The sequence below is a fragment of the Pelophylax lessonae genome (assembly GCF_965119305.1).
Source record: "Pelophylax lessonae genome assembly, chromosome: 12".
Classification (NCBI taxonomy): Eukaryota; Metazoa; Chordata; class Amphibia; order Anura; family Ranidae; genus Pelophylax; species Pelophylax lessonae.
Genome location: NC_138779.1, coordinates 75116654 through 75143884, shown reverse-complemented (window position 1 = coordinate 75143884; position 27231 = coordinate 75116654). Strand labels below are relative to the sequence as shown.

The 27231-nt window shown below is 43.2% G+C and overlaps 1 protein-coding gene across 2 annotated transcripts in view; it reads left to right on the top strand.

Annotated features, from left to right (window-relative positions):
- KLHL17 (kelch like family member 17) overlaps positions 1 to 27231 on the top strand; it is a 126430-nt gene that overhangs the window by 69873 nt on the left and 29326 nt on the right. Inside the window, exons 2-9 of one of the 2 annotated variants that reach the window (XM_082274338.1) lie at positions 1747 to 2008; positions 7897 to 7986; positions 10926 to 11047; positions 12278 to 12499; positions 22080 to 22196; positions 24338 to 24551; positions 26429 to 26573; positions 26665 to 26832. In XM_082274338.1, the coding sequence (XP_082130464.1) occupies positions 1747 to 2008; positions 7897 to 7986; positions 10926 to 11047; positions 12278 to 12499; positions 22080 to 22196; positions 24338 to 24551; positions 26429 to 26573; positions 26665 to 26832 (1340 nt within the window). The remainder of the gene's footprint in view (positions 1 to 1746; positions 2009 to 7896; positions 7987 to 10925; positions 11048 to 12277; positions 12500 to 22079; positions 22197 to 24337; positions 24552 to 26428; positions 26574 to 26664; positions 26833 to 27231) is intronic. The other variant, XM_082274339.1, reaches the window with a different exon arrangement.

Sequence of the window (27231 nt, the reverse complement as noted above, 5' to 3'; positions counted from 1 at the left end):
TCCCCTGACTTCTCTGGAGTGGTCCCCTCTCCGAGGCGGATCGGACCCTGTGGCAAATCCCCCGAGTACTCAACACTTTTTCCTGAGAGACTCTGTTACCAACTTCACTGTCAGCACTCTGGATCTTCTGCAGCTCAGCTCCACACCCGGTTCACTAGGCCGACTGCCTAAGACCACTTTCCTCTCTCACTGCAGGAGGAGAGACCAGCCGTCTACCTTCTCCTTGGGACTCTGCTTCCCGCCAAAGACCCCTGTCACATGTCCCCTTTTATTTATGCATTATATAGAGTTCGTTTAAATATTTAACACTTTTACTTATGCACATTCTTTTAGCACAACACAGTATATTCTTGTTTTTGATATTATTGGAAAGGGTATCTTTTAGTGTTTGCAGCTTGTGTTCTTTATATATATATTTTTTTTTGTTTTCAGCACATTTTCACGTTTTTCAGCATTTGTTTTATCATATTGTGCACTGTCACTGTGACATGTCTGCTATACATCAGTTTTTATAGTGCAGGGCTTGACAAACTTGAATCTAGGAGCCAGCTAAAATAGTAGGAGCCAGTTTTTTTTTTTTTTTATTAGCGTAGCGTGGGTTGTCAGCGCCCGGGGCAAGGCAAGTAATTTACGCCCCCTAATTTACAGCACAGTGGCCAGGCATTAACCCTGAAGTAACGTCAGGGTTCTAGGACAGCCAGGAAAGAATGACAACAAAAACCTGTTATAGGGGGAAACTCCTTATTATGCCGATTTGCCCTCTCAGAAACTTTCACAAATCCCCCCCCCCCCACTTCGCACCCACTCTTCACAAATCCCCCCCACTCTTCAAATGTGACAGTGCTGACCAATGAGAATCTCTTATTTTTTCTTCAGGAGAAAGAACAGACTCTCATTGGTCAATACTGTCACATGACCACATTAACCAATGGCCAGAAGCTCTTGCAAAGATTATGCTTCTTCATAGCTTCCAGGGCTGTATACAGATGTTTCAAGTGTACAGAGATGCACACCGGTGACCATGAGCGGCGCGGCGGCGGATAACGTTACACAAGACAGATGACTGCACAGGGGATAGCAGCACTAAGGAGCCTTTTAAGAGGGTCTTAATGGTGCCTGGTGTCAATAGTGAATGGGCTGACAAAAGCCCAGGCTCCAGGATGCAATTTTTATTTGCCACAGGGACCCGGTGCCTGGGATTAGTTGAGCATTGATATAGTGTACCAGAAACCCAGGCATCAACATTTTTAATATGCTAGAGTCATTTTCAAACTTTTAAAAAATGTAGCTTTCATTAAAACAATGAAAGCTAAATATTTAAGCTGCTATTAAGGTCCTCATTTAACACTTAGTTATGGGACGTCAAAACTTTGTCTCTCTCGATCATTTGTTATCCAGCATTGTCACTCTGTCCTGTGCTTTCAGTGACGATTATAAGCAGCTTTGTCAATGTTCACTACGCAGGATGTACCACCATTGTCACGATCAGGAAGCCAGGGCTATGACATGTAGGCACCACTAGAGAGTGCATGTAGACAGGCATTAGTTGCAAAGAGGCTGGAGGAGATCAACTGCACTAAGATGCAAAAAATAAAAGAGGATGGAAGAAATGTAAGAGCAGTATTTTCTACAGAAAAAAAAACATGGTAATGGGTTGTGATCCATAGTGCTTTGGCAAACTAAATGTCATCCAATTATAGCTAATAGCTTGGCCTTCTATAATTATCTTTATTCTGTGTTTTACAGCTTCAACGAGTGAAGCCAGTGAAGGAGAAATCGGGAGACCAGTCCCCAGCCATGGAAGGGGCGGTGCAGCTTCTGACTCGGGAGGGCCACAGCATCTCCCATAATTCAAAGCGGCACTACCATGATGCCTTTGTTTGCATGAACAGAATGCGCCAGAGAGGACTCCTGTGTGACATTGTACTCCATGTGGGGACCAAAGAGATCAAGGGTCACAAAGTCGTGCTTGCCTCCTGTAGCCCTTACTTCCATGCTATGTTTACAAGTAAGTACTTTTCATGTGCATCTCAGTTTTGCTGTGATGTAGTTAATAAAGATCTTCACCCTAGGGCAAAAGTCACAAGTAAACGTTTAAATTGGCTACAGAAGCCATTGCTCTGATACCTGAAATGATCTACCAGCAATTGTTTGTGAGCTATCCATAGATTTGAGATGGCTGACATCCAATTCTGCCATTTAAAGAGAACCTGTTCTGTGGAAATACACCCAAAAAGCAGAAGAGAAAAGACTAGTCACTGGTATTGCTTGTGGTTTCCTTGAAGCTGATTTTTTTTCCAATTATCAACTTACCATGTCTTGCTCTGCATTGTCTTAGGCCTCTTGCACATGATACTCCTGTTTGAGCATCTACTTTTTCAGACATTCTTTTGTGTATGTATTTGCATGTATATATGTGCATCTTCGCGTATATGTGTTTGCATTTTCGCACCTATTTGCATGCATGAGGCGTAAATTACTGACTAAAAAGGCAGATTTTTCTACTTTTTTTTTCTTTTATTTCTTTTTTTTTTTATTGAAGAATGCACGGTGCTTGTTTACGTGCCTGTGTGCATAGGCACATTACAATTAATGGGCTGTATTTTCGCTCTGTAAAAAATAAATAAAAATCTGTACAGTAAACCCCCCTCCATTGCGGGGGTTACGTTCCGGACCCAGCCGCGAAAAGTGAAATTCCGCGAAATAGAAAAACCCTATTAAAATGCATTGTAGGCATGTTTATTTTACTGTCACTGTACGTGTAGAAGCATTTTAAGGTCTTTAAACACACTTTTAAAACAATAGAAACTCATTTAAACACATAAAAGATACTAAGAGACATAGCAAGAGCTATGGAAAACACAAAAATATTTCATTTTTAATGATTTATATAGTAAAATAACATTACAAAAAAAAACGCGAATTACCAGGACCGCAAAAACTGAACCGCGATGGAGCGGGGGATTACTGTACTGCGCTTTTTTAAGCTGCAGTGTGCAAGAGGCCTTAGTGTGAAGGCGAGTATCTTGATAGAGGAGGCAAAGTTTGCTTCCTGATATCAGAGCTGTCCTCGTGATGATCAGTGATCTACTGTAATTGGGTAATGGACAGTGATTAAGTAAAAGCAGGAGAGGCGCAAAAGGCACAGATCCACAAAATAATTTAATAAGTGACAGGGAGATCTTTGCACTGTAGGCCTTCAGGTACATCTTCCTCTCCCGTATGGAGAACAGTGAGCAACATAGTAGTGACATTAAAAGATAAAAGTGAAATTTCTCTCTTGTTCATTGATGGACACAGCTCCTTATCTTATTGACCATTGGTTATACTGCCCCCCACAGGAGTAAGACGCTAGGCAGGAAAAGCTTGACTGCGTCTATGGGGCAGTCCCAGGGGGTATACACCTACTCTCAGCTACAGACACTCAGTTTTTTTCTGCCTAGTCAGGAGTAAGGACCTAGTTCCTTGCTGGGATCTCTGGTCCTGGCAATTTTTTTCCTTATAAATGGAACCTTTTCCTATCTTTCTTTTGTTCCTATGAGACTCTGCAAATCAACTGCCGGACTGGGCGACATACTGGATAATCTAGATCTGGAGGGTCCCCTCAGTCTGGCCAGCGAGCGCACGCAGACCTCAGCTCCGTGCTAGGTCGGCCGTGTCCTAGCCCCACTGGACGGGGGGTGGCCTGCGAGTTAAACTTCTCATGAGGGCGCATACGACCTGGCACCCACATTCCGATGGAGCGGTGGTCGTTCCGGATCGGTGCTCATCCAGTTCCTGTTGTGGTAAGTAGCTGTCCCCCCCTCTACCCCTGGAAGGTTTTGGGGGGGATGTGGGCCCCTCCCTGGGATGGTCGGACCCCCGGGTTCCCCTCCTTTCCCATGCAGCGCCCCCCCCCCCTTTTCTCTGTGTTCCTCTGCGGCTTTGTTTCCCCCCATCTGGCCAGGGAGCATGCGCAGACCTCAGCTTCGCGCTAGGTCGGATGCGACATGGCCCCATTGGATGGGGGCAGGCTTGTGATTTAAACAAGTGATTTAAAAGTCACCGTGATTTAAACAAGTGATTTAAATGTCTTGCGAGGGCGCATACGACCTGGCCTCGGCCTGTGTCGCAGCGTTTCTCCTGGCCGACAGCCCTTCATTTCGATTAAGAGGAGGTTCTGTCGTGAGTAGTGCCCACCTTGTTCCTGGTATGGTGATATGGTGAGTAGCTGTCCCCCCCTCTACCCCTGGAGGGTTTTGGAGTGGACGCGGGCCCCTCCCTGGGACGGTCAGACCCCCGACTTCTCCTCCATCCCATGCAGCGTCCCCCGCCCCCTTTTTTTCTCAGTGGTCCTGTGGACTTGTTATCCCCCCCATCTGCCCACACCCCCCCCCTCCCCTCCAATGGAGTGGCCATACCTTTTAGGTCAGTCTGGAGTATCGAGCTGGCGATGGGGGGGAGCTTGCTGCCGACGACCGGGCGATCTACTATTGGGAGGGGGCTGTACCTGGTGAGGGCTCCTGCCAGGACCCCCCTTCCTGCTGGGATCGTGTTCGGAGCTCCTGGGGTCCCCCCTGAGCCCCCGGGAGCAACGTGCTGCCACCATTTTCTTGTAGCCTTTTGTGCTGTAGATCAGCAGCCATGTTTGTGTAGCTTCGGTGGCCATTTTTTTTTTGTGGTTTTCTCATTGAAAATAGAGAAGGTTAGGTTTTTGAAGCAATATGGGCGGTGATTTCAGCGGTGGGAGCCCCTCCTCATCCCCTAGTGCTGACTCCTGAATATTTGTCTTCCTGATCGCCGCATGGTGTGCAGTTAACTGATACTCCTTGGAGACTTCCTCTCAGCCAAGATCTGCGGTCCCAAAGGCCAGTTGCTGGCTTTAAAGGCTTGGCTGATGAAAGCCAGGTGCTGAAGGATAAAGGTTTGTCTGAATTGGTGATTCCTACGCTATTAAAGGCTAGAAAATCTACCTCTAGGAAGACCTACCATTGTATTTGGAAGACGTACATTGTGTGGTGTGAGTCTCTTGGGGTTCACCCTCGCTCCTTTTTGGTGGCTCGGATATTGGCTTTCCTCCAACGGGGGCTTTAGCAGCACCTGGCCTTGAGTACCATCAAGGGCCAGGTTTCGGCCTTAGCAGTCTTCTTTCAACGTTCATTGGCCACACATTCCTTGGTGCGTACCTTTCTCCAGGGAGTTTGACACTTGGCTCCTCCAGTGCGGTCTCCATTGCCGCCATGGGACCTCAATTTGGTGCTGTCAGTTCTTCAGAAACCTTCTTTTGAAAGTCTTTTGGGAGGGTTCCCCTACTTACGTTGTCCCAGAAGGTGGCCTTTTTGGTGGCTATTACTTCTGCACGCAGGGTGTCGAAGCTGGCGGGTTTGTCTTGTCGTTCACCTTACCTGGTGGTTCTTCGCCCCTGCCTGTCGTTCCTTCCAAAGGTCTTCTCTGATTTCCATTTGAATGAAGACATTGGGTTGCCTTCCCTATGAACCAGGTCTAAACATCCTAAGGAAATTGCCTTGCATTCCCTGGATATGGTTCGGGAACTCAGCGTGTACCTGGCAGCTACGGAGTCTTTTAGGAAGTCAGACTCACTATTTGTACTTCGAAATGGGTTGGCTGCTTCTGCTGTGACCATTTCCAGATGGATCAGACAGACGGTGATTTAATTAAGGGTCAGGTTTCTCCTTTCCCTGTTAAGGCGCACGCAACCCGGGTGCTTAGTGCTTCCTCAGCCTTCCGTCATCAGGCGTCAGTGATGCAGGTTTGCAAGGCGGCCACTTGGTCGCCTGTGCACACTTTCACAAAGTTTTATAAGGTGTATGTTTTGTAATCTGCGAATGCTTCTTTTAGCCGCAAGGTTCTTCAGGCTGCTATTTAGAGGACTTGGTCCTCTTTGAGGGTGTATTTTTTTCAGGTGAGTTTCAGTTGTTTGTGGTTGAGCTCCATGTAACCTGGTTGGCTACAGTTTAGCCTTGGGAATTTTTTTCAGATTTTATTCCCACCCCTCATGTTTGACACTGCTTTGGGACTTCCCAATGGTCAAGAAGATAAGGAGCTGTGTCCGTTAATGAACGATAGAGAAAATGGGATTTTTGACTTACCTTAAAATCCATTTCTCTGATTTTCACTGACGGACACAGCACCCACCCCTCTGTGGAGTTGGCTTTCTTCTGACACTGCTTGTAACAGTGCCTATAGCTGAAAGTGGGAGCATACCCCCCTGGGACTGCCCCATAGGCGTAGTCAAGCTTTTTCCTGCCTAGTGTCCTACTGCTGTAGGGGGCAGTATAAATTCTCAAGAAGATAAGGAACTGTCTGTCAATGAACATCAGAGAAATGGATTTTATGGTAAGTCAAAAATCCCATTTTCCACGCTCAGGTTAATCTATACATATATCAGCTGCTGATGCTATGCCCAGATACTCGACACAACAGATATTAGGTATAAAACAAGTGCAGCACTCACAAACCCAAACTAAAATAATGAAAATAAATGATACAGAATAATCCTTTCAATTACCAAAATCTTACCCCCAATGTCTATTGTTGGCAGCAATATGTGCAATCAAAATGCTTTACATAAACCGTGATATTATATAAAAACATAAATCCGCAAAGTGTTTAAAGTGGTACTAAAGGCAGAAGGTTTGTTGTCTTAATGCATTTCATCCATTAAGATGAAAAACTTCAGTGTGCAACAGCCCCCCTAATACTTTCCTGAGCCCCATCTTGATCCAGCGATGTACACAAGTGCCTTGGCTATCCAGGACTCTCCCCCCCCTGATTGGCTGAGACACCGCAGTGGTGCCATAGACTCCCGCTGCTATCAAGGTCAGTTAGCCAATGAGGAGAGAGAGGGGGTGGGGCCAAACCACCGATCCTTGTCGGAAGGGACACACAGAGCTGCGGCTCAGCTCAGGTGCCCCCATAGCAAGCTGTGGGGGCACTCGACAGGAAGGAGGGCTCAGGAGTGCCTGCGAGGGACCCGAGAAGAGGAGGATCTGGGCTGCTCTGTGCAAAACCACTGCACAGAGCAGGTAAATATGACATGTTTGTTATTTTTTAAAGAAAGAAAAAAAAAAACGCTTTAATATCACTTTAAATCCAGGAACTCCTATAAAGGCATATACAGCAGAAAATATACTAGGCCAGAATGAAAAAAGTCCCACAAGCCATGATGAGAAAATAGAATAACCTCCTCAGGCTGTCACCATCAAACACTTGTAAGGTCTCCCAGGTATCATTGATCATACGCAAAGTTTACCAAATAATGCAACCCTCCATATATGAGTGGTCTCATGCTCATAATGAAATTCCCACCGGGAAGGGGCAATCTATCCAACCTCCCTTCTTCCCCCATAGATACCAGGAATTTTGCTGTCATTTGTCACCATATACATCCACAACTTGCAGGGAATCACTGTACCAGTGGGAATTAGCTCAGCAGGACCCATACAGATATGATAAAAGAGCCACTCCACATAGAGTAAAACCACCCAAAAAAGGAATTTATTAAGTGTAAGCACTTACAAGGCCCTGAAGTAACACAGCATATCACATGGTACAGCAACATAGAATTCCAGCATCAAAGATGCTGCTCCTTCCATGCCTGGAGCCAAATACATGCTACTGAGCATGTGCGAAGGAACACTGGCCATCTTTGTATAGTGGTGACATTACTAGATTTTACTACAGTGCCTTAGATGATCACACACTGCAGATATACAGCTTTGAGGGTGAAGGCACAGGATCGCTTACATAATAACATGCTAGGAAGAGCGCTATTTTTCTGGAGAAATTCAGGGCAAAAGATAAAGAATAATGCTTAGGCAAAATGATGTTTCCTATTACATAGCTAAGCATACATTTATGGCACCTCTCTGTGACTTGCATGTGCTAATCAAGCAGCCGAAGATTCCAAACCCGGAAGGAAGACCGGGAGAAGATGGACCAGTGGGAGCACTGACAGCTCAGCGCTGGAGGGGATCGTTTGTGCAGGTAAGTGTCATAATTTCATAATATGCTGTGCATACTAGCACATTATGTCTAACACCTTCTGCACAAATTAATTAAAGGAGAAGTTTTGGAATGCAAAAAACAAATCTACATGTTTGCATCCATGCTGCAGCATCAGTCGGATTCTGCAGATGTCCTTTGCCAGCTCTAAGCCAGAGAACTGAGCGATCACATAACCGCTGATCACTCAGTTCTCAGTCTTCCTCAAGCAGAGCGCAGTGACTGTCAGTGGAGCGCCGGACTGTGAAAGGGGGTGGGAGCAGCAGGTTTAGGAGCTAATTTGCAAGATCCTTACAGAGCCTGGAGCGACTCTGTGGCATCGGGCTATAGTTATAGCTGTTGGCTGATTCTGGCTCACAGGAGAGCACAAATACAGTAAGTGCACTCGTGACCAAGAAGAGAAGTATGGCAAAAATATTTTTTAAAGCGGAGCTTCACCCAAAAGGGGAAGCTCTGCTTCTTTGCCTTCCAGCAAAGGGGGGGGGGGGGGGGAGTGGGTACCTGGTTTTGACATGTACCTGCTCCCACTTCCCGCTGACTTCGCAGCGGCAAACTCAGCCATAAGATTGGCCCCCTTCTCTCACTGCCGGATCATTCTCAAAGCACAGCGCGAATTGCGCATGCGCAATAGGGAACAAGCTGTAAAGCTGCAAAGCTTCACTGCCGCATTCCCTAAGCCGAGATGGCGGCGGCAGCACATGAGAGCCTATTAAAAGCGGCCCGGGTGAAGACCCCACTGGATTCCTGGACAGGTAAGTGTCCTAATACACTGCTCAAAAAAATTAAAGGAACGCTTTGAAAATATATCAGATCTCAATGGGGGAAAATATCATGCTGGATATCTATACTGATATGGACTGGGTACTGTGTTAGAAAGGAAAGGATGCCACATCGTTTGATAGAAATAAAAATTATCAACCTACAGAGGGCTGAATTCAAAGTCTCCCCGAAAATCAAAGTGAAAAAATGATGCAGCAGGCTAGTCTATTTTGCTGAAATTTCATTGCAGCAACTGAAAATGGTACTCAGTAGTTTTTATGGCCCCCTCATGCTTGTATGCATGCCTGACAATGTTGGGGCATGTTCCTAAAGAGAAGGATGTTGCCCTGGGGGGTATTTCCTCCCAGATCTTGACCAGGGTATCACTAAGCTCCTGAACAGACTGAGGTACAACCTTGCAACCTGGCGGTGTCAGATGAACCGAAACCTATTGTCCCAGAGGTGTTCTATTGGACTAAGGTCAGGCGAGCATGGGGGCCATTCAATGGTATCAATTCCTTTATCCTCAAGGAACTGGCTGCATACTCTCCCTACATAAGGCTGGCATTGTTGTGCACCAGGAGGAACCCAGGACCCACTGCACAAGCGTAGGGTCTAATAATGGGTCCAAGGATTTCATCCCGATATCTAATGGCAGTCAGGGTGCCATAGTCTAGCCTGTAGAGGTCTGTGTGTCCCTCCATGGATATGCCACCACTGACCCACCTCCAAACCGGTCATGCTGAATGTTACAGGCAGCATAACATTCTCCACGACTTCTCCAGACCCTTTTCACATTTGTCACATGTGCTCAGGGTGAACCTGCTCTCATCTGTGGAAAGCACAGGGCGCCAGTGGCGGACCTGCCAGTTTTGGTGTTCAATGGCATATGCCAATCAAGCTCCACGGTGCAGAGCAGCCTTAAAACCATTCCTGTTTTGGAGGTCACCTCATTGTTGCCCATCTGGTGCACCTGTTGTTAACTTCTTTACCACCAAAGCAGCTGAAACTGATTAACAACCCCCTCTGCTACTTAACTGACCAGACTAATATCCCAGGAGTTTAATTGACTTGATGCTATACTCTGATTAAAAAGTGTTCCTTTAATTTTTTTGAGCAGTGTATTAAAAAAAAGTCAGCCACTGTGTTTTTTTCTGATGGAGACTGTAGCTTTAAGTAAAGCTTTTTTTTTTTTTTTTAAACTTGGTTATCCTGCAATCAGGATCCTTATTTAGGCACTTCCTGTTGTGGGATGACAAAGCCCTTTACCTCTATCCCAAATGCTCTCTTATGTTGTCACCCTGACATGTTAGCTTGTGGTGTAGACTACTGTATAAGCAGCCATATTAAACACATTGTGCAGCCAGAGTTTGCAATCTGCCCTGAATTCTGCCCTGAGGAATGACATGTAGCCATTGCTGAATTGCATGCATATAGGCAGGAAGTGGCTGCAGAATATCAACAGCACTGTGGGTAGCAGTAGAGATTGAAGATTGGCATCACAGGCAGCAAGACAGGTGAGTATAAGCTGTATTCTCTTACAGGCACCGTGTGGTTTCATTTTTTTTTTTTTTTTTTCTAAGTCACCAAGCCACTTTTTGCTTTATTGAAAGGTAGTATTATTTGGCATTAGTTATTGAACAGAAATTAAATTAAAATTGTAATTGTTATGTTCGGCTAACACGTATGCAATCTAAAATATTCCTAAGTAGTTATTGGAAGAAGTTATTGGCATATTTGAATAATATTGATAAAGTATTATTTGCAAGTGCTGTGTGTATATACTATGTAGACTGTTTTTTTTTCTGTTATTTTTCAATAGGGTACATTTTTATTACCATGATATACAATGCTAAAAATTGCAGTAACCTATTGCAACCATTTGTTTGCTTAGAGCAGTCTAACGTAGCTATATACAAAAAAATATGAATTCCTATTGGTTAATAGGCTTTACCTATAACCTGTAGCATAATATTCTTGTTGACACCAATTCTGTCAGGCCATTTTTGGCCTATCAATAATGTGAAGACAGTATTTAATGGAGGCTACACGTCTGTGGTCTGAGCAAATATACAGTATGTATTCTAATAATTTGATATAACTGATGCCATGTAAGACATGCAGACTATTTATTATTTTTCTTTTATCTTAATTCTTAATAGATGAGATGAGCGAGAGTCGGCAGACTCATGTGACTTTGCATGACATTGACCCTCAAGCACTGGAGCAGCTTGTACAGTACGCTTATACAGCAGAAATTGTGGTTGGAGAAGGCAATGTCCAGGTATGTAACAACCGTATAATAAACTCCTCCTTTAAAGACTGTACATCTACAAGCAAGTTACGGACCCAGATATATCATCTTTGTTATTTGGAGCAGTATGCTTAAGACCGCATTCACACTGAAGCGGCACGACTCCTGCACGACTTCAGGGGCGATCTGTGAAGTCCCGTGCACCGCGACTTCGGCGCGACTTCCACGGACTTCACATAATTGAAGTCAATGCATGTCGCCCCGAAGTAGTACAGGACCCTTTTTCTAAGTCGGAGCGACTTGAGTCGCTCCTATTAGAACGGGTCCTGTACCTGTGCATGGACCGCGAGGAACCGCGACTTGTCAGGCTGACAAGTCGCAGTAGTGTGAATGAAGACTAAATCTGTCTAAATTCTTTGTTTTGCCACATCCAGGCCCTTCCTAAACAATCAATTGGGGAAATACCCCAATCTGGCCTTTAGATGGAGCTGAGAATTGTAGGAAATAAATACTACACGCCCCTGTTAAAATGTCAGGTTTGTGTGATGTTAAAAAAATGAGACAAAGATAAATCATTTCAGAACTTTTTCCACCTTGTAATGTGACCTATAAACTGTACAACTCAATTGAAAAACAAACTAAAATCTGTGGGGGGGCTTGGCTTATGAAATGATCATAGAGACCTGTGATCCTATATAGAAGCATCACAGGGGCGGCTCTATGATCATTCCAGGGAGAAGAACGGTTTACAACAGCTGACCGTTCTTCTCTCTCAGCGGGGAACGATCGCAGGTGTCAGGTGGCAATCGGGGCCACCTGACCCGTGCATCGGCTTCCCTGCTGACGAGAGCGCTCGCCCCCTAGCTGCCAGCGCGTGACCGACGCATACCTAAGGCGGTCGTAAAGTGGTTAAACTATGTAGTGCAGGGGCCTGCCTGATTGCATACAAAGTGATTAGGTTTGACCCCATATTATATGGTTTTAGTAAATCTAAAGGAAAATTGTACAAGACAATTGTATATTGTATGGCCAGCCTTGGATTGTAGTTGCAACCCTTTGCAGGTTCATTTGCAGAAAAATAATAAATGCACATTTTTTTTTTTTTTTTTCAAATATGTTTATTTTTTATTTAGCCTTTAAATGCTACATGCACTGGCTGTTAGGGAAATCTGCTTCACTCTTGCTACTGTTTCCATGCATAAGTTCATCTCATGCTAAAAAAACTATTGAAATATGTATTTTTTTTTTTCTGTATTCCAGACTCTCCTCCCCGCTGCTAGTCTCTTACAGCTAAATGGAGTGAGGGATGCCTGTTGCAAGTTCCTACTCAGCCAGTTGGACCCCTCTAACTGTCTTGGGATCCGTGGCTTTGCAGACACACACTCCTGCAGTGACCTGCTGAAGTCTGCACACAAGTATGTTCTGCAGCACTTTGTGGAGGTGTCGAAGACTGAAGAGTTCATGCTACTGCCTCTAAAACAGGTAATTCTCATCTAATAAAGCTTTTCTATTTTTGTCTCATAACCTTGTCTTCCCCTAATTTATCTTGAAAAATTCTAGTTTTATCGTTTTTGCCATCATATACAAAGATGTTTTAAATCCTGTTGTGTACACTGACATTCTACCTTCATCCCTGTGAATTCTGGCCTGTCAGGCTGGCATGGTGGGTGCAGATGATTCTCTTGATTTACAAACCAGGACTGGTACGGAGAGGGAATACCTCTGACCATCAATACCTGTGGAAGACCAGTTGGGGTCCTAGCAGTCAAAGCCACGCACCCTGGCCCTTTTGGACTTCAATTGTCAGCTTTAGCACACATTTTTGCCTTTCTAGTGGCTTTTTCCATAAGAGGCGTACAAGTACAGTATCCTTCCAGTAACACCCTATTCCCCTGATTGTTGGTGCTTCAATTTCCAATGAACTCTGTTCTGCTGTGGGCAGAGCAGTGCTTACTATTCCCTCCCCACTATCGTCACATGCTATACGTGTTCAGGATATAATGGGTTAAAAATAAGTTAAAGTCTTTTTTGTTGGAGTGGGTTGGAATACCTTGTATACAGTATTCTGTGGATTGCGGAGAGAGCTTTACAACGAGCCTTTCTAGCTTAATTGGTATAGGGCATATATAAACTGGTTCACCTGCCAGAAAATGCATACTTTTGTTTTGAGATTTTCCTACGTAGGGTCCCTGACCTCACTTTTTCCACTGCTGTTAAAGCTCTATAGCCTGGTCAAGGGCCATTCCAGCCTGTGATTGGAAAATTAGGAGCAGCAAAACACTGATGGAGTCTTCTCTGTACTCACTCCTCATATAAGTAAATTGCAATTATGAATTTGACTTAACTGTGAATACTTAGCATGCAATTCTATGGATCTTGAACCAACAGTCCACTACTTCAGGAGGCCATAGGAGTCTAACGATATTATAGATCACAACCAATAATTAATTCCAGTTTGTTTAAAACTGTATTGACCATGGATGCATGCCAGGGAGGATTGCAGGGAAAACTCTGCCTGATTGGTGGGAGGGCTGCTTTGAAGGGATGAAAGCCACCATTGCTGTACAGATGAATTTGTAAACCTAGATGCTCAGATTCCAAGGATTTTGCATGTTGGATACTTTTTGCTCTTTTGGGAAATTATAAGGTTCAGGTGGACTTTGGATTCCCTCCCTTTGCAGCCCTCCCTGGCACATATCGATATCAATGCACTTGTGTCCAAAATGGTTTAAAAACTGGAAAATAATTATTAGTTGTGATATACAATATCATCAGCCCAGCTTCATATGATCACCTGAAGAAGTGAATGTACATGCTGTGTCTCCCATCATTTGCTCCTATCTGATGTTCTTAACAATATCAAATGAAAGCTAATAGAATGACATTTGTAAAGCTAATCTATCAATATGTTGATTGGTTCAGACTAGAAGGTATCCAATTGATACGATTTTATATGATGCTTAAAAAAGAATTATTTCAATCTGTGGATTTTTTTTTTTTTTTTTTTACCTTGTAAAATAAAAACTTTCTGTATAGATGATTTTTGATGCTGTATAATGGCTGGCCATATATGTTTAATTTTCGTGTACAATTTTCCTTTAGATTTACCTTTAAACTATGTAGTGCAAGGGCCTGCCTAATTGCATACAATTGAAAGCGGTTTATTTTTGACCTTATATTACATGTTTTTTGGTAAATCTAAAGGAAAATTGCACAGGGTGATTGAACTTATATGGCCTGCCTTAGGGCAAGTTTTCGGATCATTCTTTACAGAGCATTTGACTGGTGGTGAGGAGGCATTGTATCACCTCCTCACCGCCTCCTTTAACCCCTTAGACCTCACACTAGTGCCTCACAAAAACATGCATGCGGTTGCAGGGCACCCCTATTGTTGAAGCGGGTGGTACTGATCACTGAACGCGGCAGCAAGAATAATTGCAAATAAATGCATAGTATTGCAGCTACATTTCTACCACCTCCCCCGCTGCCTCTGTAGCAAAAGGGTGTGCAGTTGGGGCACAGTAAAACCACAGCTCAACCATGTGGTTTTACCCTCCCAACTACCAATGTAAACAAGGTTATAGATCTTGTTCACACTTCTACAGAGATCAGCTTTTTCATGTAGTAAAAAACCAATAATCTCTGCAACCATTCACAGAAAACTGATTTCCATGTGCTCTGTTCAGTTAAACGCAGCCTTTGGCTGAACTGCAATGCAGTGTGGAAATCTGCAACCAGTCTGTAGTTTTCCGTTCCTCGCTGCAGCTCATCTACAGCTCCTTTTCTGTCTGCATCTCTAGGCATTGCAGCTCAAAGTTGGAAAAAAGAATTAGTAATCTGCAATTTAAAAGCTCAAAGCATCAGCGGCCAGAACCAACAATTTACCATGCATGCAGTGTGCACCGGCCCTTTGTAAATTCCAGAGTGATTGCTTTGCTCCTTCCATCAGGTGATGGGGACAGGGTTATGATCTAGTGATTGGGTTGAAGCACTGTCTCATGGCAGGTCATTGAAGGTCATGTGTGCCCCCCATACCTGGAATCAGAAGGAGGAGCGGTGGGGGAGAGCGCAGTGAAGGTGTGTATAACTTATTAGGGGGGTGGGATTTAGAGTGACTCTATCACTGGATGGCCAAGGTAGCAGAGTCTCTTTAAATAGAATATTTAGGATCCTATACATGTAGGCTCTGTTATAAGTGTTTCACTACTTATGAAGTTTGAATTAGATTTCTGATTTGATGACTGGCAAGTTCACAGTTAAACCAGTAATAAAAAAAAATGCTTGGATGAGAACAAAATGACAGCTGAAAACAGGAAATACTATACAGCAATGTGACAAAATAACAGCTTGACTGATTCGCTGCCAGCCAGAGACTCCGGGCTGGGGAGAATAGCACAAATAATCACTAAGTATGTGTGGAGGAAACACAGTGGGAATGGATCCATTCAGACCTTTAGCAGCGGGGGACCCTTGCTGCTGGTGCGCTGGCAGCTTCCTGTATAGGAGTTCCCTGCGTTTCATATCGTAGGCTGTTGCTAGGAGACGTAGGGAATATGCAGGGGAAGTTAGGATGAGCTCTGCGTGTGTATTTGTGAGGGGGCTTCAGAATGAGGAGCACAGTGTGGGAAGACGTGGTGGAAAATAGCGGTGTGACTGCAAACTCTCCGGGATCACAAAAACTAGAGAATGATAAGAAGTGGTGGGACGGGAGATAAACTCTTCTATGACAAATATATGAATTTCTATTTGGTAGTTTCACTTATTATTTTCTTGAAGTACAAACCCAAGTGTAGCACCCTCCTAGGTAGGTGCTAGTGAGAGAGTATAGTTTTTGGCTCCGTCTGCTATGTCAGAGGAGCAGCAAGGAAATCTATATTGCTTTCTGCCCACCAGAGAGCAGGATCTGTGAGTTAGGTCTGCTCAGGGTGCTCAGTGTGTGATTCATTGGGTCTAGAGAGTGTTTGTTTCACTATGGTCCAAAAGGGAGGCATGTTGGACAGTGGGAGGAAACCTGACTAATGGGTACACAGGCTTTGATACAGTCCCAGTAATTGGTAGAGACTGGCTGTCTCCGTGCATTATGGGATACTGTATAAAAGCCAGGAGCACATGTGCTGTGGGGTCTTTGGCAGGTGATCAGAGTCCCGGAGGGAGGGTAGTGGCTGCCTCCTCCTCTGTAGCAGTGGCATGCGGTCACAGGCAGTCTGCCTGGGGACCAGAGGAAGGAACTGAACCCAGAGATCCAGGCGAACTGACTGGAGGTGTAGAGACACTGGAAACCCTCGAAAAACAGTATCGTGAGTACAGGGGATTGTGTCTAGGGGCTTGACCTGAGGGGTCAAGCCCTGAGAGGATATTCAGGACGGGTGTCAGTCTGTGGAGTGAGAGGGAATACTAGGCAGGTATCCCGAAGATAATCTACCTAACTAAGTCATCTGAACAGAGACTTGACCTAAATTCATCTAGTGGCAAAGTGAATCTGCAGCCTGGCTGCATCTCCAGATAGGAGTTCCTCATCCATTGTGAATAGTTCAATTTGCAGTATCCCACTCTTCCCTTCTCCCATCCCTATTTAAAATAAAACACCAAAAACAACTACATACCCCTGGATGGACTGATCATTGACTGAGACAAAGAAGTAAATAAAGTGAATGCCGATTTTGCTAACGGTAACCCGGGGGGGACCCGAAGGTGTGTTATCCAGCAGTCCTCAAGGGGGCAGTGCTACACAAGTTTTTATATTTAGCTACATATGGATGGATTCTTAGAAGGTCATGAACCCCTTTACAGTCCAATAAACTCCTGGGTCATGGTTTCCAGTAACAGGCAGTCTATAAATATTGTCTGTGCTCATCCGTTGCCTCTTTGAACCTACCCTTACAACTGGCATTATCAAATTATAGGAAAGACCTGGAACTTTTAAAGCAGTGTTAAACCCAAAAACAAAAATGCTACATATGCCAAATTACCAATTCTTAGATGCGGTGTCTGCTTTAGTTTTCTTTTTTAGTCCTTTATTTTAAACAGGTAATCCAGTCTGTTTTTTTTTTTTTTCAACTTCCATTAACAGACCAAGCTCTCCAGCAAAAATGGCAGTTAGAGGGTTGAGATAAGCCATTTAATACTGACTTACAATGATCCGCTTTTATTCATTTATATAAAACCTTTATCCCGAAAGAAAGAAAAAACTGTTGCTGTAATTGCTTAGAAAGTGCTAGTGGGAGTTCAGCTTTGATTTGTTAGTCAAGTCCATCTAGATTTACTAGTTTTAACACAACCTTCTCCCCAGAATGACTACTGACCAAAGGTGTCTCAGTTGCTCCTCCATCCAGAGTGGAGACATCCTAAAGCTGGCCATACTCTAGTAGAATTTCATTCAAAGTTTTTCATTTTAAGAACATTCATTCAATATTCTAATCATTAGTGGGGGCAAACTGATGCTCGTTAGTGATGAGAGATCGAAGGCGCAGGATGAAAAGATTTTCTTTAAAAACTTCTAAGAGTGGCTTGTGGTTTTTTGTTCATAAAAATGACAATCATTCCAAAATCAATGGTTAAACGTAATTTAATTTTGAAGTACTTTCAAATCGTATTTGTCAATTCATACAATGGTAAGAGAATTTTTATACATTCATTTGTACAAATATTTGTTTGAAAATCTACTAGTGTATGGCCAGCTTTAGTGTGTCTCCACTCTGGGTGGAGGAGATAATTAGACCGTAAAGCTGGCCATACATTATGCAATTTTTGTATTCAAATTCTTTTAGATTTACTTTCAACTATGTAGTGCAGGGGCCTGTCTGATTGCTTACAAATTGGAAAGTGTTTAGGTTTGCCCTCATATTATATGGTTTTGGTAAATCGAAAAGGTAAATTGTTCAAGAAAATTGTATAATGTATGGCCAGCATAACTGAGGAATTAAAAGATAGAAGTTGATTGGTTACTATGCACAGCTGCTTCAGGTTTAAGGTAAAAGGGTCTCTATAAAGCAGGGGTGGGGAACCTATGGCCGGGGGGCCGAATGCGGCCCTTGAAGTCATTTGGTCCGGCCCCCTGTGCAGCTGAGTCTGTGTCTCTCAGCTGATCTGTCAGAATGGAGCCGATGCTTCCTGTATAGTTTTCGACTCCGTTCTGACAGTCTGAGTGAGTCACAGGTGGAGTGATATCAAATGCACTCCACCTGTGACCAATACAGGAAACATTGCCTCTTCCTCCAGCGCAGCACTGCTGCTAGCCAGCATTTCCCGCCAGCAGAACACACAGCAGTACCAGCCAGAGCCAGCAATACTCACAGCAGTACCAGCCAGCTGTACCCACCAGCAGTACCAGCCAGCTGTACCCACCAGCAGTTCTTTTCAAAATGTATCACCACAAAGTCAACTGCACTCCAGACTAACCGAGAAAAACCTGGAAAACCAGTTGCGAGTAGCAACATCATCAATACCAGCTAACATCACACACCTCACCAAAGAGAAGCAGTTGCAGCCATCACATTAGGGGTGAGTTAATTAAATGTTTGACCAAATATAACCGGCACATTTTTAAGTTGATAATTTTGTACGGCCCCCGAATGATTTTATAAATGCCCAAATGGCCCTTGGCAGAAAAAAGGTTCCCCACCCCTGCTATAAAGGGATAGAGTGTTTTCCTTGCTATTATGTGCTTTTGCAACATTTGCCTGAGCTAATATTTTTAATGTAACTTCTTATTTTTACATGCTTGCTAGGCACTAATTTCTGTGTATCAGGCAGCATCTTTGCACAGCAGTTGGTGAGATAAAGTCGAATAACAGGACAAGTCATGAAAGGCTCAGTATGACTACAACTCCCCCCAAAACACACCTGTACTTCTTTTTCTGTACAGCTGCAACCCCAGTGAATCTTTTAGTAAATTACTACAGAATTATAACTGGTGAAACAAAAACACAGCCTAGCAACATAAATCCTTATCTGAACTCTGCTTTATTTCTGTGAATGGACACGGAACATAAGAATAATGCTTTTAAAGGAGAAGTGTGGCCAAAGCTCTTTTGGCCATATATGTCCTGTGGATCAAAGGAGTGCACTTAGTTCTGCACTCCTGAGACCCAGATTCAGCCGACAGTAGGCTAAATTCCGCTTTCTGAATATAGTGAAAAAACTATCAGCGCAAGACTAAGTGAAATTCAAATGTGTATAAAATGTGCTAGAATAAATCAATATATAAATCCGGCTGCATACACAAATTGTGTCCACACCTCACAACAAAAACATAAAAATCAAAAAACGTGCTGCGCCAGAAGGGCACAAAAATAATTAGTGATTACATGAATCAACAAGTGTTATCAACAAAATATGGTGTCCATCATATGTGCTCTGATGAAACATAAATGTTCATATAAAGTGCTCCAAAGTAATGATTAGTATATCCAGGTGATGACAGGACAGCCTCAATCCCTTGTGAATCAAGCAGGAACCACCACTGTGTGAACTCCCTCCACCAGTAAGATTGGCCTCTCACCTTGATACCAGACCCAAACGGGCCAGCATGAGCATATCAGGGGATAAACAGACTATCACAGGTAACCTCTCCAGCCTTCACCTCCGGGGGTCGCCAGGACATAAAATAAAGATAAAGCAAAGATCTAGTGCTCTCTGAATGTAAATAATGAGCTTTTATTGAGCATAAAGGGGTAACTCACATTTGTTGGGCACTCAGCTGTGCCTGCTGTTATGGCATTCAGTGTTGGAGAGTAGCACCCGAGCGATCGGCGTCAGGCACGCAGGCTCCGCCTCCCTATACGCGTTACGCCTGGACCCCTACCGAAGAAGCCAAACGGAGCCCACGCTCCAAGCGTAACGCGTATAGGGAGGCGGAGCCTGCGTGCCTGACGCCGATCGCTCGGGTGCTACTCTCCAACACTGAATGCCATTCAGTATTTTATGTCCTGGCGACCCCCGGAGGTGAAGGCTGGAGAGGTTACCTGTGATAGTCTGTTTATCCCCTGATATGCTCATGCTGGCCCGTTTGGGTCTGGTATCAAGGTGAGAGGCCAATCTTACTGGTGGAGGGAGTTCACACACTGGTGGTTCCTGCTTGATTCACAAGGGATTGAGGCTGTCCTGTCATCACCTGGATATACTAATCATTACTTTGGAGCACTTTATATGAAAATTTATGTTTCATCAGAGCACATATGATGGACACCATATTTTGTTGATAACACTTGTTGATTCATGTAATCACTAATTATTTTTGTGCCCTTCTGGCGCAGCACGTTTTTTGATTTTTAAATTCCGCTTTCGGCTGACATCACAGAGCTGGTCCAGGCTCTGCAGGGATCCTGACAATAATATCAGGATCCACCCACATATCTGACTTACAGCTGAGAGCCTGAGCCAGCCCCTTCTGCCCCTTTCACAGCCCAGCACTCATGTGAGCACTGGTGGGGCAAAGCACAGACCAGTGACTGGCAGTCAACCGCTCTCTGCTCACTGAAGACCCAGAACCAAGTGATAAAAGACTGATCTTCGAAGCAGCAGGGGACAGATGCAACATCCACCTAGGTGAGTATAAATGCTTTTTTTTTTTTTTTTTTTTTTTTTGAAAGGCCACACTTTTGTTTTGAATACATTTACCCCAGCTTTCCTTTCTGGACTGCACTTCACCTAAATCTATGCCTGTAGGGTAGCAAGTCGATTAGTTCAATGCTTCAGTACTATTAGGTTTGTTTTCATCCGTTCCTGTTCCTGGTATTTTTTTAAGTGCAAACAGTCAAGGCAATAGCAGTCTTAAGGTCCACCATTTGCAACAACCAATTTCATTCTGAAACTTGCAGAGATTGTAAGCAGAAAGAGCACAGTCCAGAAGTATTCCACTAATTAATAGAACTGCCTTGCACTGAGTTTTAAAGTGAACAGCACGGAAGTACATTAAAATGTAACAATTATCTCCTGCTGTCCTTTTCAAAGATATTTCCTGGATCTCTCCTTTAAGGTATAACAAAGGTATAACTTAAACTAAAGTGGAATTTCAGTCTATATCTGACTAAGCCTTAAACGGCTCCCACTCCCCTTCTAACTCCTATACAAACTACCCTGTATAAGGAAGATGCTTATACTTACACGAGTGTTAATAAGCAGATGATTTTTGGGAATGCTTTTATCTATATCAGGGGTCTCCAATCTTCTCAGTACAAGGGCCACATCTTATATTTTACAAAATGTCATGGGCCAAAAAAAAAAAAAAATCTCTAAATGAATGAATAAACCATAAATGAATGAAATAAATACATTTTTTTTTAAGCTTTCCTTGTAACCCGCATGATATGATTCAGAAAAGCAGAGAAAGCACTTAGTAAAACAAAGAAATCCGAAATAAATTTTAGGCCATCAAAGTCTCCCCTTACATCTGGATCTCCCATCAGAGTCATCTTACATCAGAGTCTCCCCTTACACAAGTCCCTATCAGAGTTCTATGTTTCCTGAGAGTCCCCTCTTATATGAGAGTCCCTGTCAGGGTCTCCCCTTACACCAGTGTCCCCATCAGAATCCCTGTCAGTCCACCATTACCCCACATACTTACAGCGTGTCTGGAAGCCTGGGAACACTGCTGAAGCAGCAGATGAGGGTAAAGCAGGTCTAGACCGAGGAAGTGCCGTCCACCTGTGACTGTTGGGGCAAGTAAATGTTATAGCTATTAGAAAGTTGGTGGTCTTAGCAACCAATGACAGTGCAGCCAGGAGGACTTTCGAGGGAGAGGAGAGAGGTAGAGCGATTTCAGGCAACCTGTAAATTCAGTCAGTGAACTGGAAATAATGTTAGGCAATCACTGCAACAGTTCTAAAGTCAGAAAAATCATTATAGATATTATAATCTTAGTTCTTTCTAATCCAGTGGAGCCATAGCATACACAGGTCTTCAACATTCAGTGGGAAGTATAAGACTGGAATTATAGGACTGCAACAAACAGTCCATGTAGTGCATTTATCTATATGCCGTGTGTTTACTCTTAGATCTCATGTATAAATGTGTAAGTAACCTGCTCCGCTTTTCTTACTTGCTTTGTCACCATGTCCTACAGGTGCTGGACCTCATTTCTAGTGACAGTCTGAATGTCCCATCAGAGGAAGAAGTGTACAGAGCCGTTCTGAACTGGGTCAAACATGATGTGGATGGAAGAAGACAGCACGTTCCTCGGGTGAGGAGACCACATAATACAAGCAATTGCATTAGCTGGTTATGAAGCAGTAACGATTAACGTTGAACTCCAGGCAAGCAGTTAACACACATGTATGGGAAAAACTGTACCTGAAAGACTTGTTTTGGGATATAAACACCTCTGCCAGACAGCACCACCAGGTTTACAGCTTTCATTGCAGCACAGTTAACACTAGATAAAACAATCTCTCAGCCTACTGACTGGATAATGAGGGTCAGCACCTGAGTCATAAGTCACCCTTTGCCTTCTGCCCGTTCCCTGTGGGTACATGTGCATTGCAGTGGAGCATGATAGGCTGCTTCAGCTGGTCCTCTCTCACACTAACTGTATTTAAAAATATATTTAACTTCATTTAATTAGTAGTAAATACATACAACTGCATTGATTGTGATGTTACTTTATCCACAAAAACATAGGAGAAAGTTCAGCAGTTTAAGTCTTGACTGTCTGCCCACGTGGACATCATGTTTTATCCCCTTTCATTACCTGACAAGTTTTTTACACTGCACTTTTGGTCATGCTTGGTTGTTTCTACTTACAATGAAGGCACTAGAAAACCAATAGTGTTTTTTTATTAAATTTTAATCAGTTCTAGTCTTTTTATGTGTGTGCATTACCCTGTAAAAATGCAAATAAGAGGATTGATAAGGATAAAGACTGTAAAAATAAAGGTAAAACCAAAGTCTGTGTAAGACCTGATAGATTGTAAAGGTTACAAAATGGTTGTACGCTACCCATCGATCTTAGCTGATGATGCAGAGATAATTCATACTGATTTTTAAAGAGTTTATATGATACACAATAAATTACATTCTACTGTACACGCGATACTAAAGGCATAATTTTTTTTTTTTTTTTTGGATTAAGTAATATTTGAGCTTTAAACATTTAGTTATACAAGAAATACCAGTCATATACATTCCATTCCTTTAACAAAACATAGTTATACACATAAGATACAATGTGAAGTATCATTACAGTTCAGGTTATTACAAGCACTGTGCAAACAAGCACAAGAATCAAAATGTTAAAAAAAAAAATTGGACAACCCCATGTTTGTTTACTAAAAAGATACTATACTTACCTGCTCTGTGCAATGTTGCACAGAAAGTTTGCTTACCTGGCACTCCATGCGGGCCCTGTTGGTGCTCCCTTTTTTTGGGTACCTCCTGTAGTAAGCTGCATAATAAAGTGGCATCTGTGTGTAAATTCCCATAGGGTCCTGAGCCAGGCTATGTGTGTCCATAAACACATAGGGCTCTGGTAAGCCACGCCTGCTTCCTGTTTACAGAAGTTTGACTGGCAGCAGCAGGAGCCCATGGCTCCGCTACCCTCAGTTTCTCCTATAAAAGTAGGAAGTGAAAGGAGCAGTGCTGTAGCCAGAGACAGTTCTGGAGAGATGATATGGAACCAGGTAAGTTTTTTATTAATAGAGGGGAGTAGGACAGGTAGTTGGGTGTTTTTTTTTACCTTAATGCACAGAATGCATTAAAGGAGAAGTGCAGGATATTAAAAAAAAAAAAACATTCATACTCGCCTATGTGACTGCAGCATCAGTCCGGTGCTGGAGCTGTCCCACTGTGGTACTAAGACCTGAGCGATCACATGACTATTTGCTCAGTTCTCAGTCTTCACTGTGGAGGGAATGGTGACTGTCGGCCACTGGCTCTCTGCTCTACCCCTCTGTGGAGGGGTTGGGAGCAACTCCGAGCTGCTGAGAGCCTGAGTAAGTTGCCGGTCATGCATCTGGGTGGATCCTGACTTAATTGTCAGCATACATCTAGGGACTAAGGCATGCTGTTGGCCGAATCTGGGTCACAGGAGTGCAGAAATTAGTGCACTCCTGTGACCCAAGAGAAGCATGGTTAAAAAAGCTTTGGCCATACTTCTCTTTTAAAATAAAAAAGGTTTAAACTTTAGTACTACTTTATTTCAAAAGTAGGAGCCACAGAAAGAAGGGAAGTCAAATATAGAAGCCCTGTGATAACTGCAGTAGAACTTGGGTCAGGATTCTCCATCGTAATTTAAATTCTATAGTGCCTTTAGGTAGAAGGTATATAATTTCTCTTGAGGCTGTGAACATGATTATTTTTCTTCTTTCTTTTACTTTTTGCTGGTAGCTAATGAAATGTGTGCGGCTTCCGTTGCTGAGCAGGGATTTCCTAATGAGCAGTGTGGACACGGAGCTCCTAGTGCGCCATCACTCAGAATGTAAAGACTTGTTGATTGAGGCCCTAAAGTACCACCTGATGCCAGAACAGCGAGGGGTCCTGAGTAATAGCCGGACACGACCACGGCGCTGCGAAGGGGCCAGCACTGTGCTCTTTGCCGTAGGTAAGAATGATATAGCTACTTGCTTTTTCCTCTGTGGAGTTGAAAACATTTTTGGAGAGTTTGTTTTTTCCAGAGGTTGCTATAGAGAATCCGAGTCGCAGATAAAAATATATATAATTTAAAAGCGCATGTTGATGCTTCCATTTGTCATACCTTTGTGGCTAATGCAACCAAAATGCAGTTGTCCTTCCCAGTGCTATGAATTGTGAAGAACAAATTAGCCATGTATACATGAGCATTGGAAGCAGACGTGTGTCAAGTGCTTGCAGGACTTTCACAATGATCAGTTTTTGATGCGCTTTTGGTGTGTAAAAAACAGAACACAAATGCATGAAAAATGTATCCCTTTAAATCCTATGGAACACTTCACACCATTGCACTGTGGGTGGGGTACCTTCTAAAAGTTCTGGATGCTGCATTTTTGGTGCATGTTTAAAAAGTGCCTCTTCCCATTGAAATTACTGTAAACTTCATCAAAAACACACCTGCAGAGCGGTTTTTGTTGCATTTTGAGTCACATGTCCAAGTTTCACAGTTGCATGCTTGGAGTCAGGAATTTAGAAAACGCACCAAAAACTTGACGCATCACAATGCGGTAAAAATGTATATGCGTGTTTACCTCGTTTTTTTCATTGTAGCAGTGTGGAAGGGCCCTAAATGCTGCTTTGCCTGACTTTCAAATGCGATTTCAGTAAGAGGGAAGGATGCCAAGAGGAGCTATAAAAGCCAATAGGTCTACAGCATCTACAATAGGCCAGATATTCCAGGTAGTGTTCAGGACAGCCTGAGCTGGAGCAAAGAGAATGCTTTACCCAAGCACTGGTGGGTACTAATCCTTTCGATTCAGAACATCCTTCTCTCTGAGACATGAAGACATTCATGAACATCAAAATGCATGCTAAGTGCCCTCAATTAAAATACCTTTTGTGAACCAAGATTTAAAATAAAGCCATTCAGAGTAAAAACAATTTACACCGTTAGTTGCAGAAATATTCACACATCATGCAGTATCAAGATAAAACTTGTTTGCCAAAGTATCAGTGGTCATACCTGCTTCACTAAAGGAACAATTTATTTTCCGATTGATCTCTTCCTGCAGGAATAATTAATTTATAGTCGACAACCTATTTGATCAATATGCCACACACTGGAAAGTAGATTTTGATTGATAGATAAAAATCTGATCGGAACTTACGATTCTAAGTTACTGACCGCTTCTGTTTCCTTTATGTAACCCAATCACCGGATCAACTGAAATTCATGAGCAAAATATCTTGATGCTGCAGATTGATGCAAACCAATCAGTAATGTTCTTCCATGGCCAATCATCTCAGGTTGATTTAATCCGATGGAAATTGAGTTTAAAACAAACAAAGGATGATTATTTGATTGTTTGCGGATTTAGTCGGGGAGGAGGGTTATAGGAATAGTCTTTTCACTATGTAGATGTTCAGCAGCATAACTGAGTTAGAAGTTTGCATGGAAACAAAATTAAATTAAAAATGAAAATGTTTTTTCTTTACTGTATACTGGTGTGTATTTCAAAAAAAGGTTAATTTAGGAACTTTTTTGTTATTAGCTAAAACGTTTAACCCTATTCATAACACTTCATGGTACATTATTTAAAGGACAAATATTGCAAACAGATTTTCAATTCTAATAACCTGAAGATGACTGCGTTCCGGCTCGGACATCTGGGTTGAACGCAGCTGATTGCATAACCCGGTCATTCCAGAAGCAAGATTCTGCCGATTCTTGCTGCAGGAATCTGGCGCCCACAGCTACCTGGCCGTGTGAATGGGACCTAAAAAAACCTATGCTGTTTACAAATAGAAAACGTCTTCCTACCGCACAGGTCTGTATCTGTTGCATTGCAGGTGGTGGGAGCCTGTTTGCCATACATGGTGACTGTGAAGCATATGATACCCGTACTGACCGCTGGCACATGGTGGCATCAATGTCTACAAGAAGGGCCAGAGTTGGAGTTGCAGCTATTGGGAACAAACTGTATGCAGTAGGAGGGTAAGAATTGCAGACACTAATTGCAGCAGACATAGAAAATGTTGATTCCCTATAAAATTAACTTATGTTCGTGCCATTTTTCATGCAATAGATATGATGGAACATCTGATCTTGCTACTGTAGAGTCATATGACCCTGTAACAAACACTTGGCAGCCAGAAGTCTCCATGGGAACCCGTCGTAGTTGCCTCGGAGTTGCTGTACTTCATGGTCTGCTCTATGCTGCAGGTGGCTATGATGGTGCTTCTTGCCTAAACAGGTATTGTGATCTTGGTAAAGTAAACTTGACCTGAAATTCAGGCCCTTTATTGTACCTTCAAGTACCTATGATATACTTACTGTAGAGCCCTTTTGATTATAGGCATCAGCCTTAGAGGGTTGGCTCATCTCTACCAAAAAAAAGAAAATGCCTATGCAGATAAGGGACATCTGTAGATAAAAACAAACTGTGCAGCTTTGACCAAAGTTGAATAATGCCCTTACTATAGGTGTAAGCCATTTATGTACCTCATGAAGTCTAAAAACTCCTAGGATGTTGCTAAGAGAAGCCTAGTGTTATTGCTCATCCTCACCATCACAGCAGCGGGCTGTCAAAATCAGAGCTACTGTATCAGGGGAGAGAGAGAACATGTCAGGGAGTTTAAATTCGAGAAAGAGC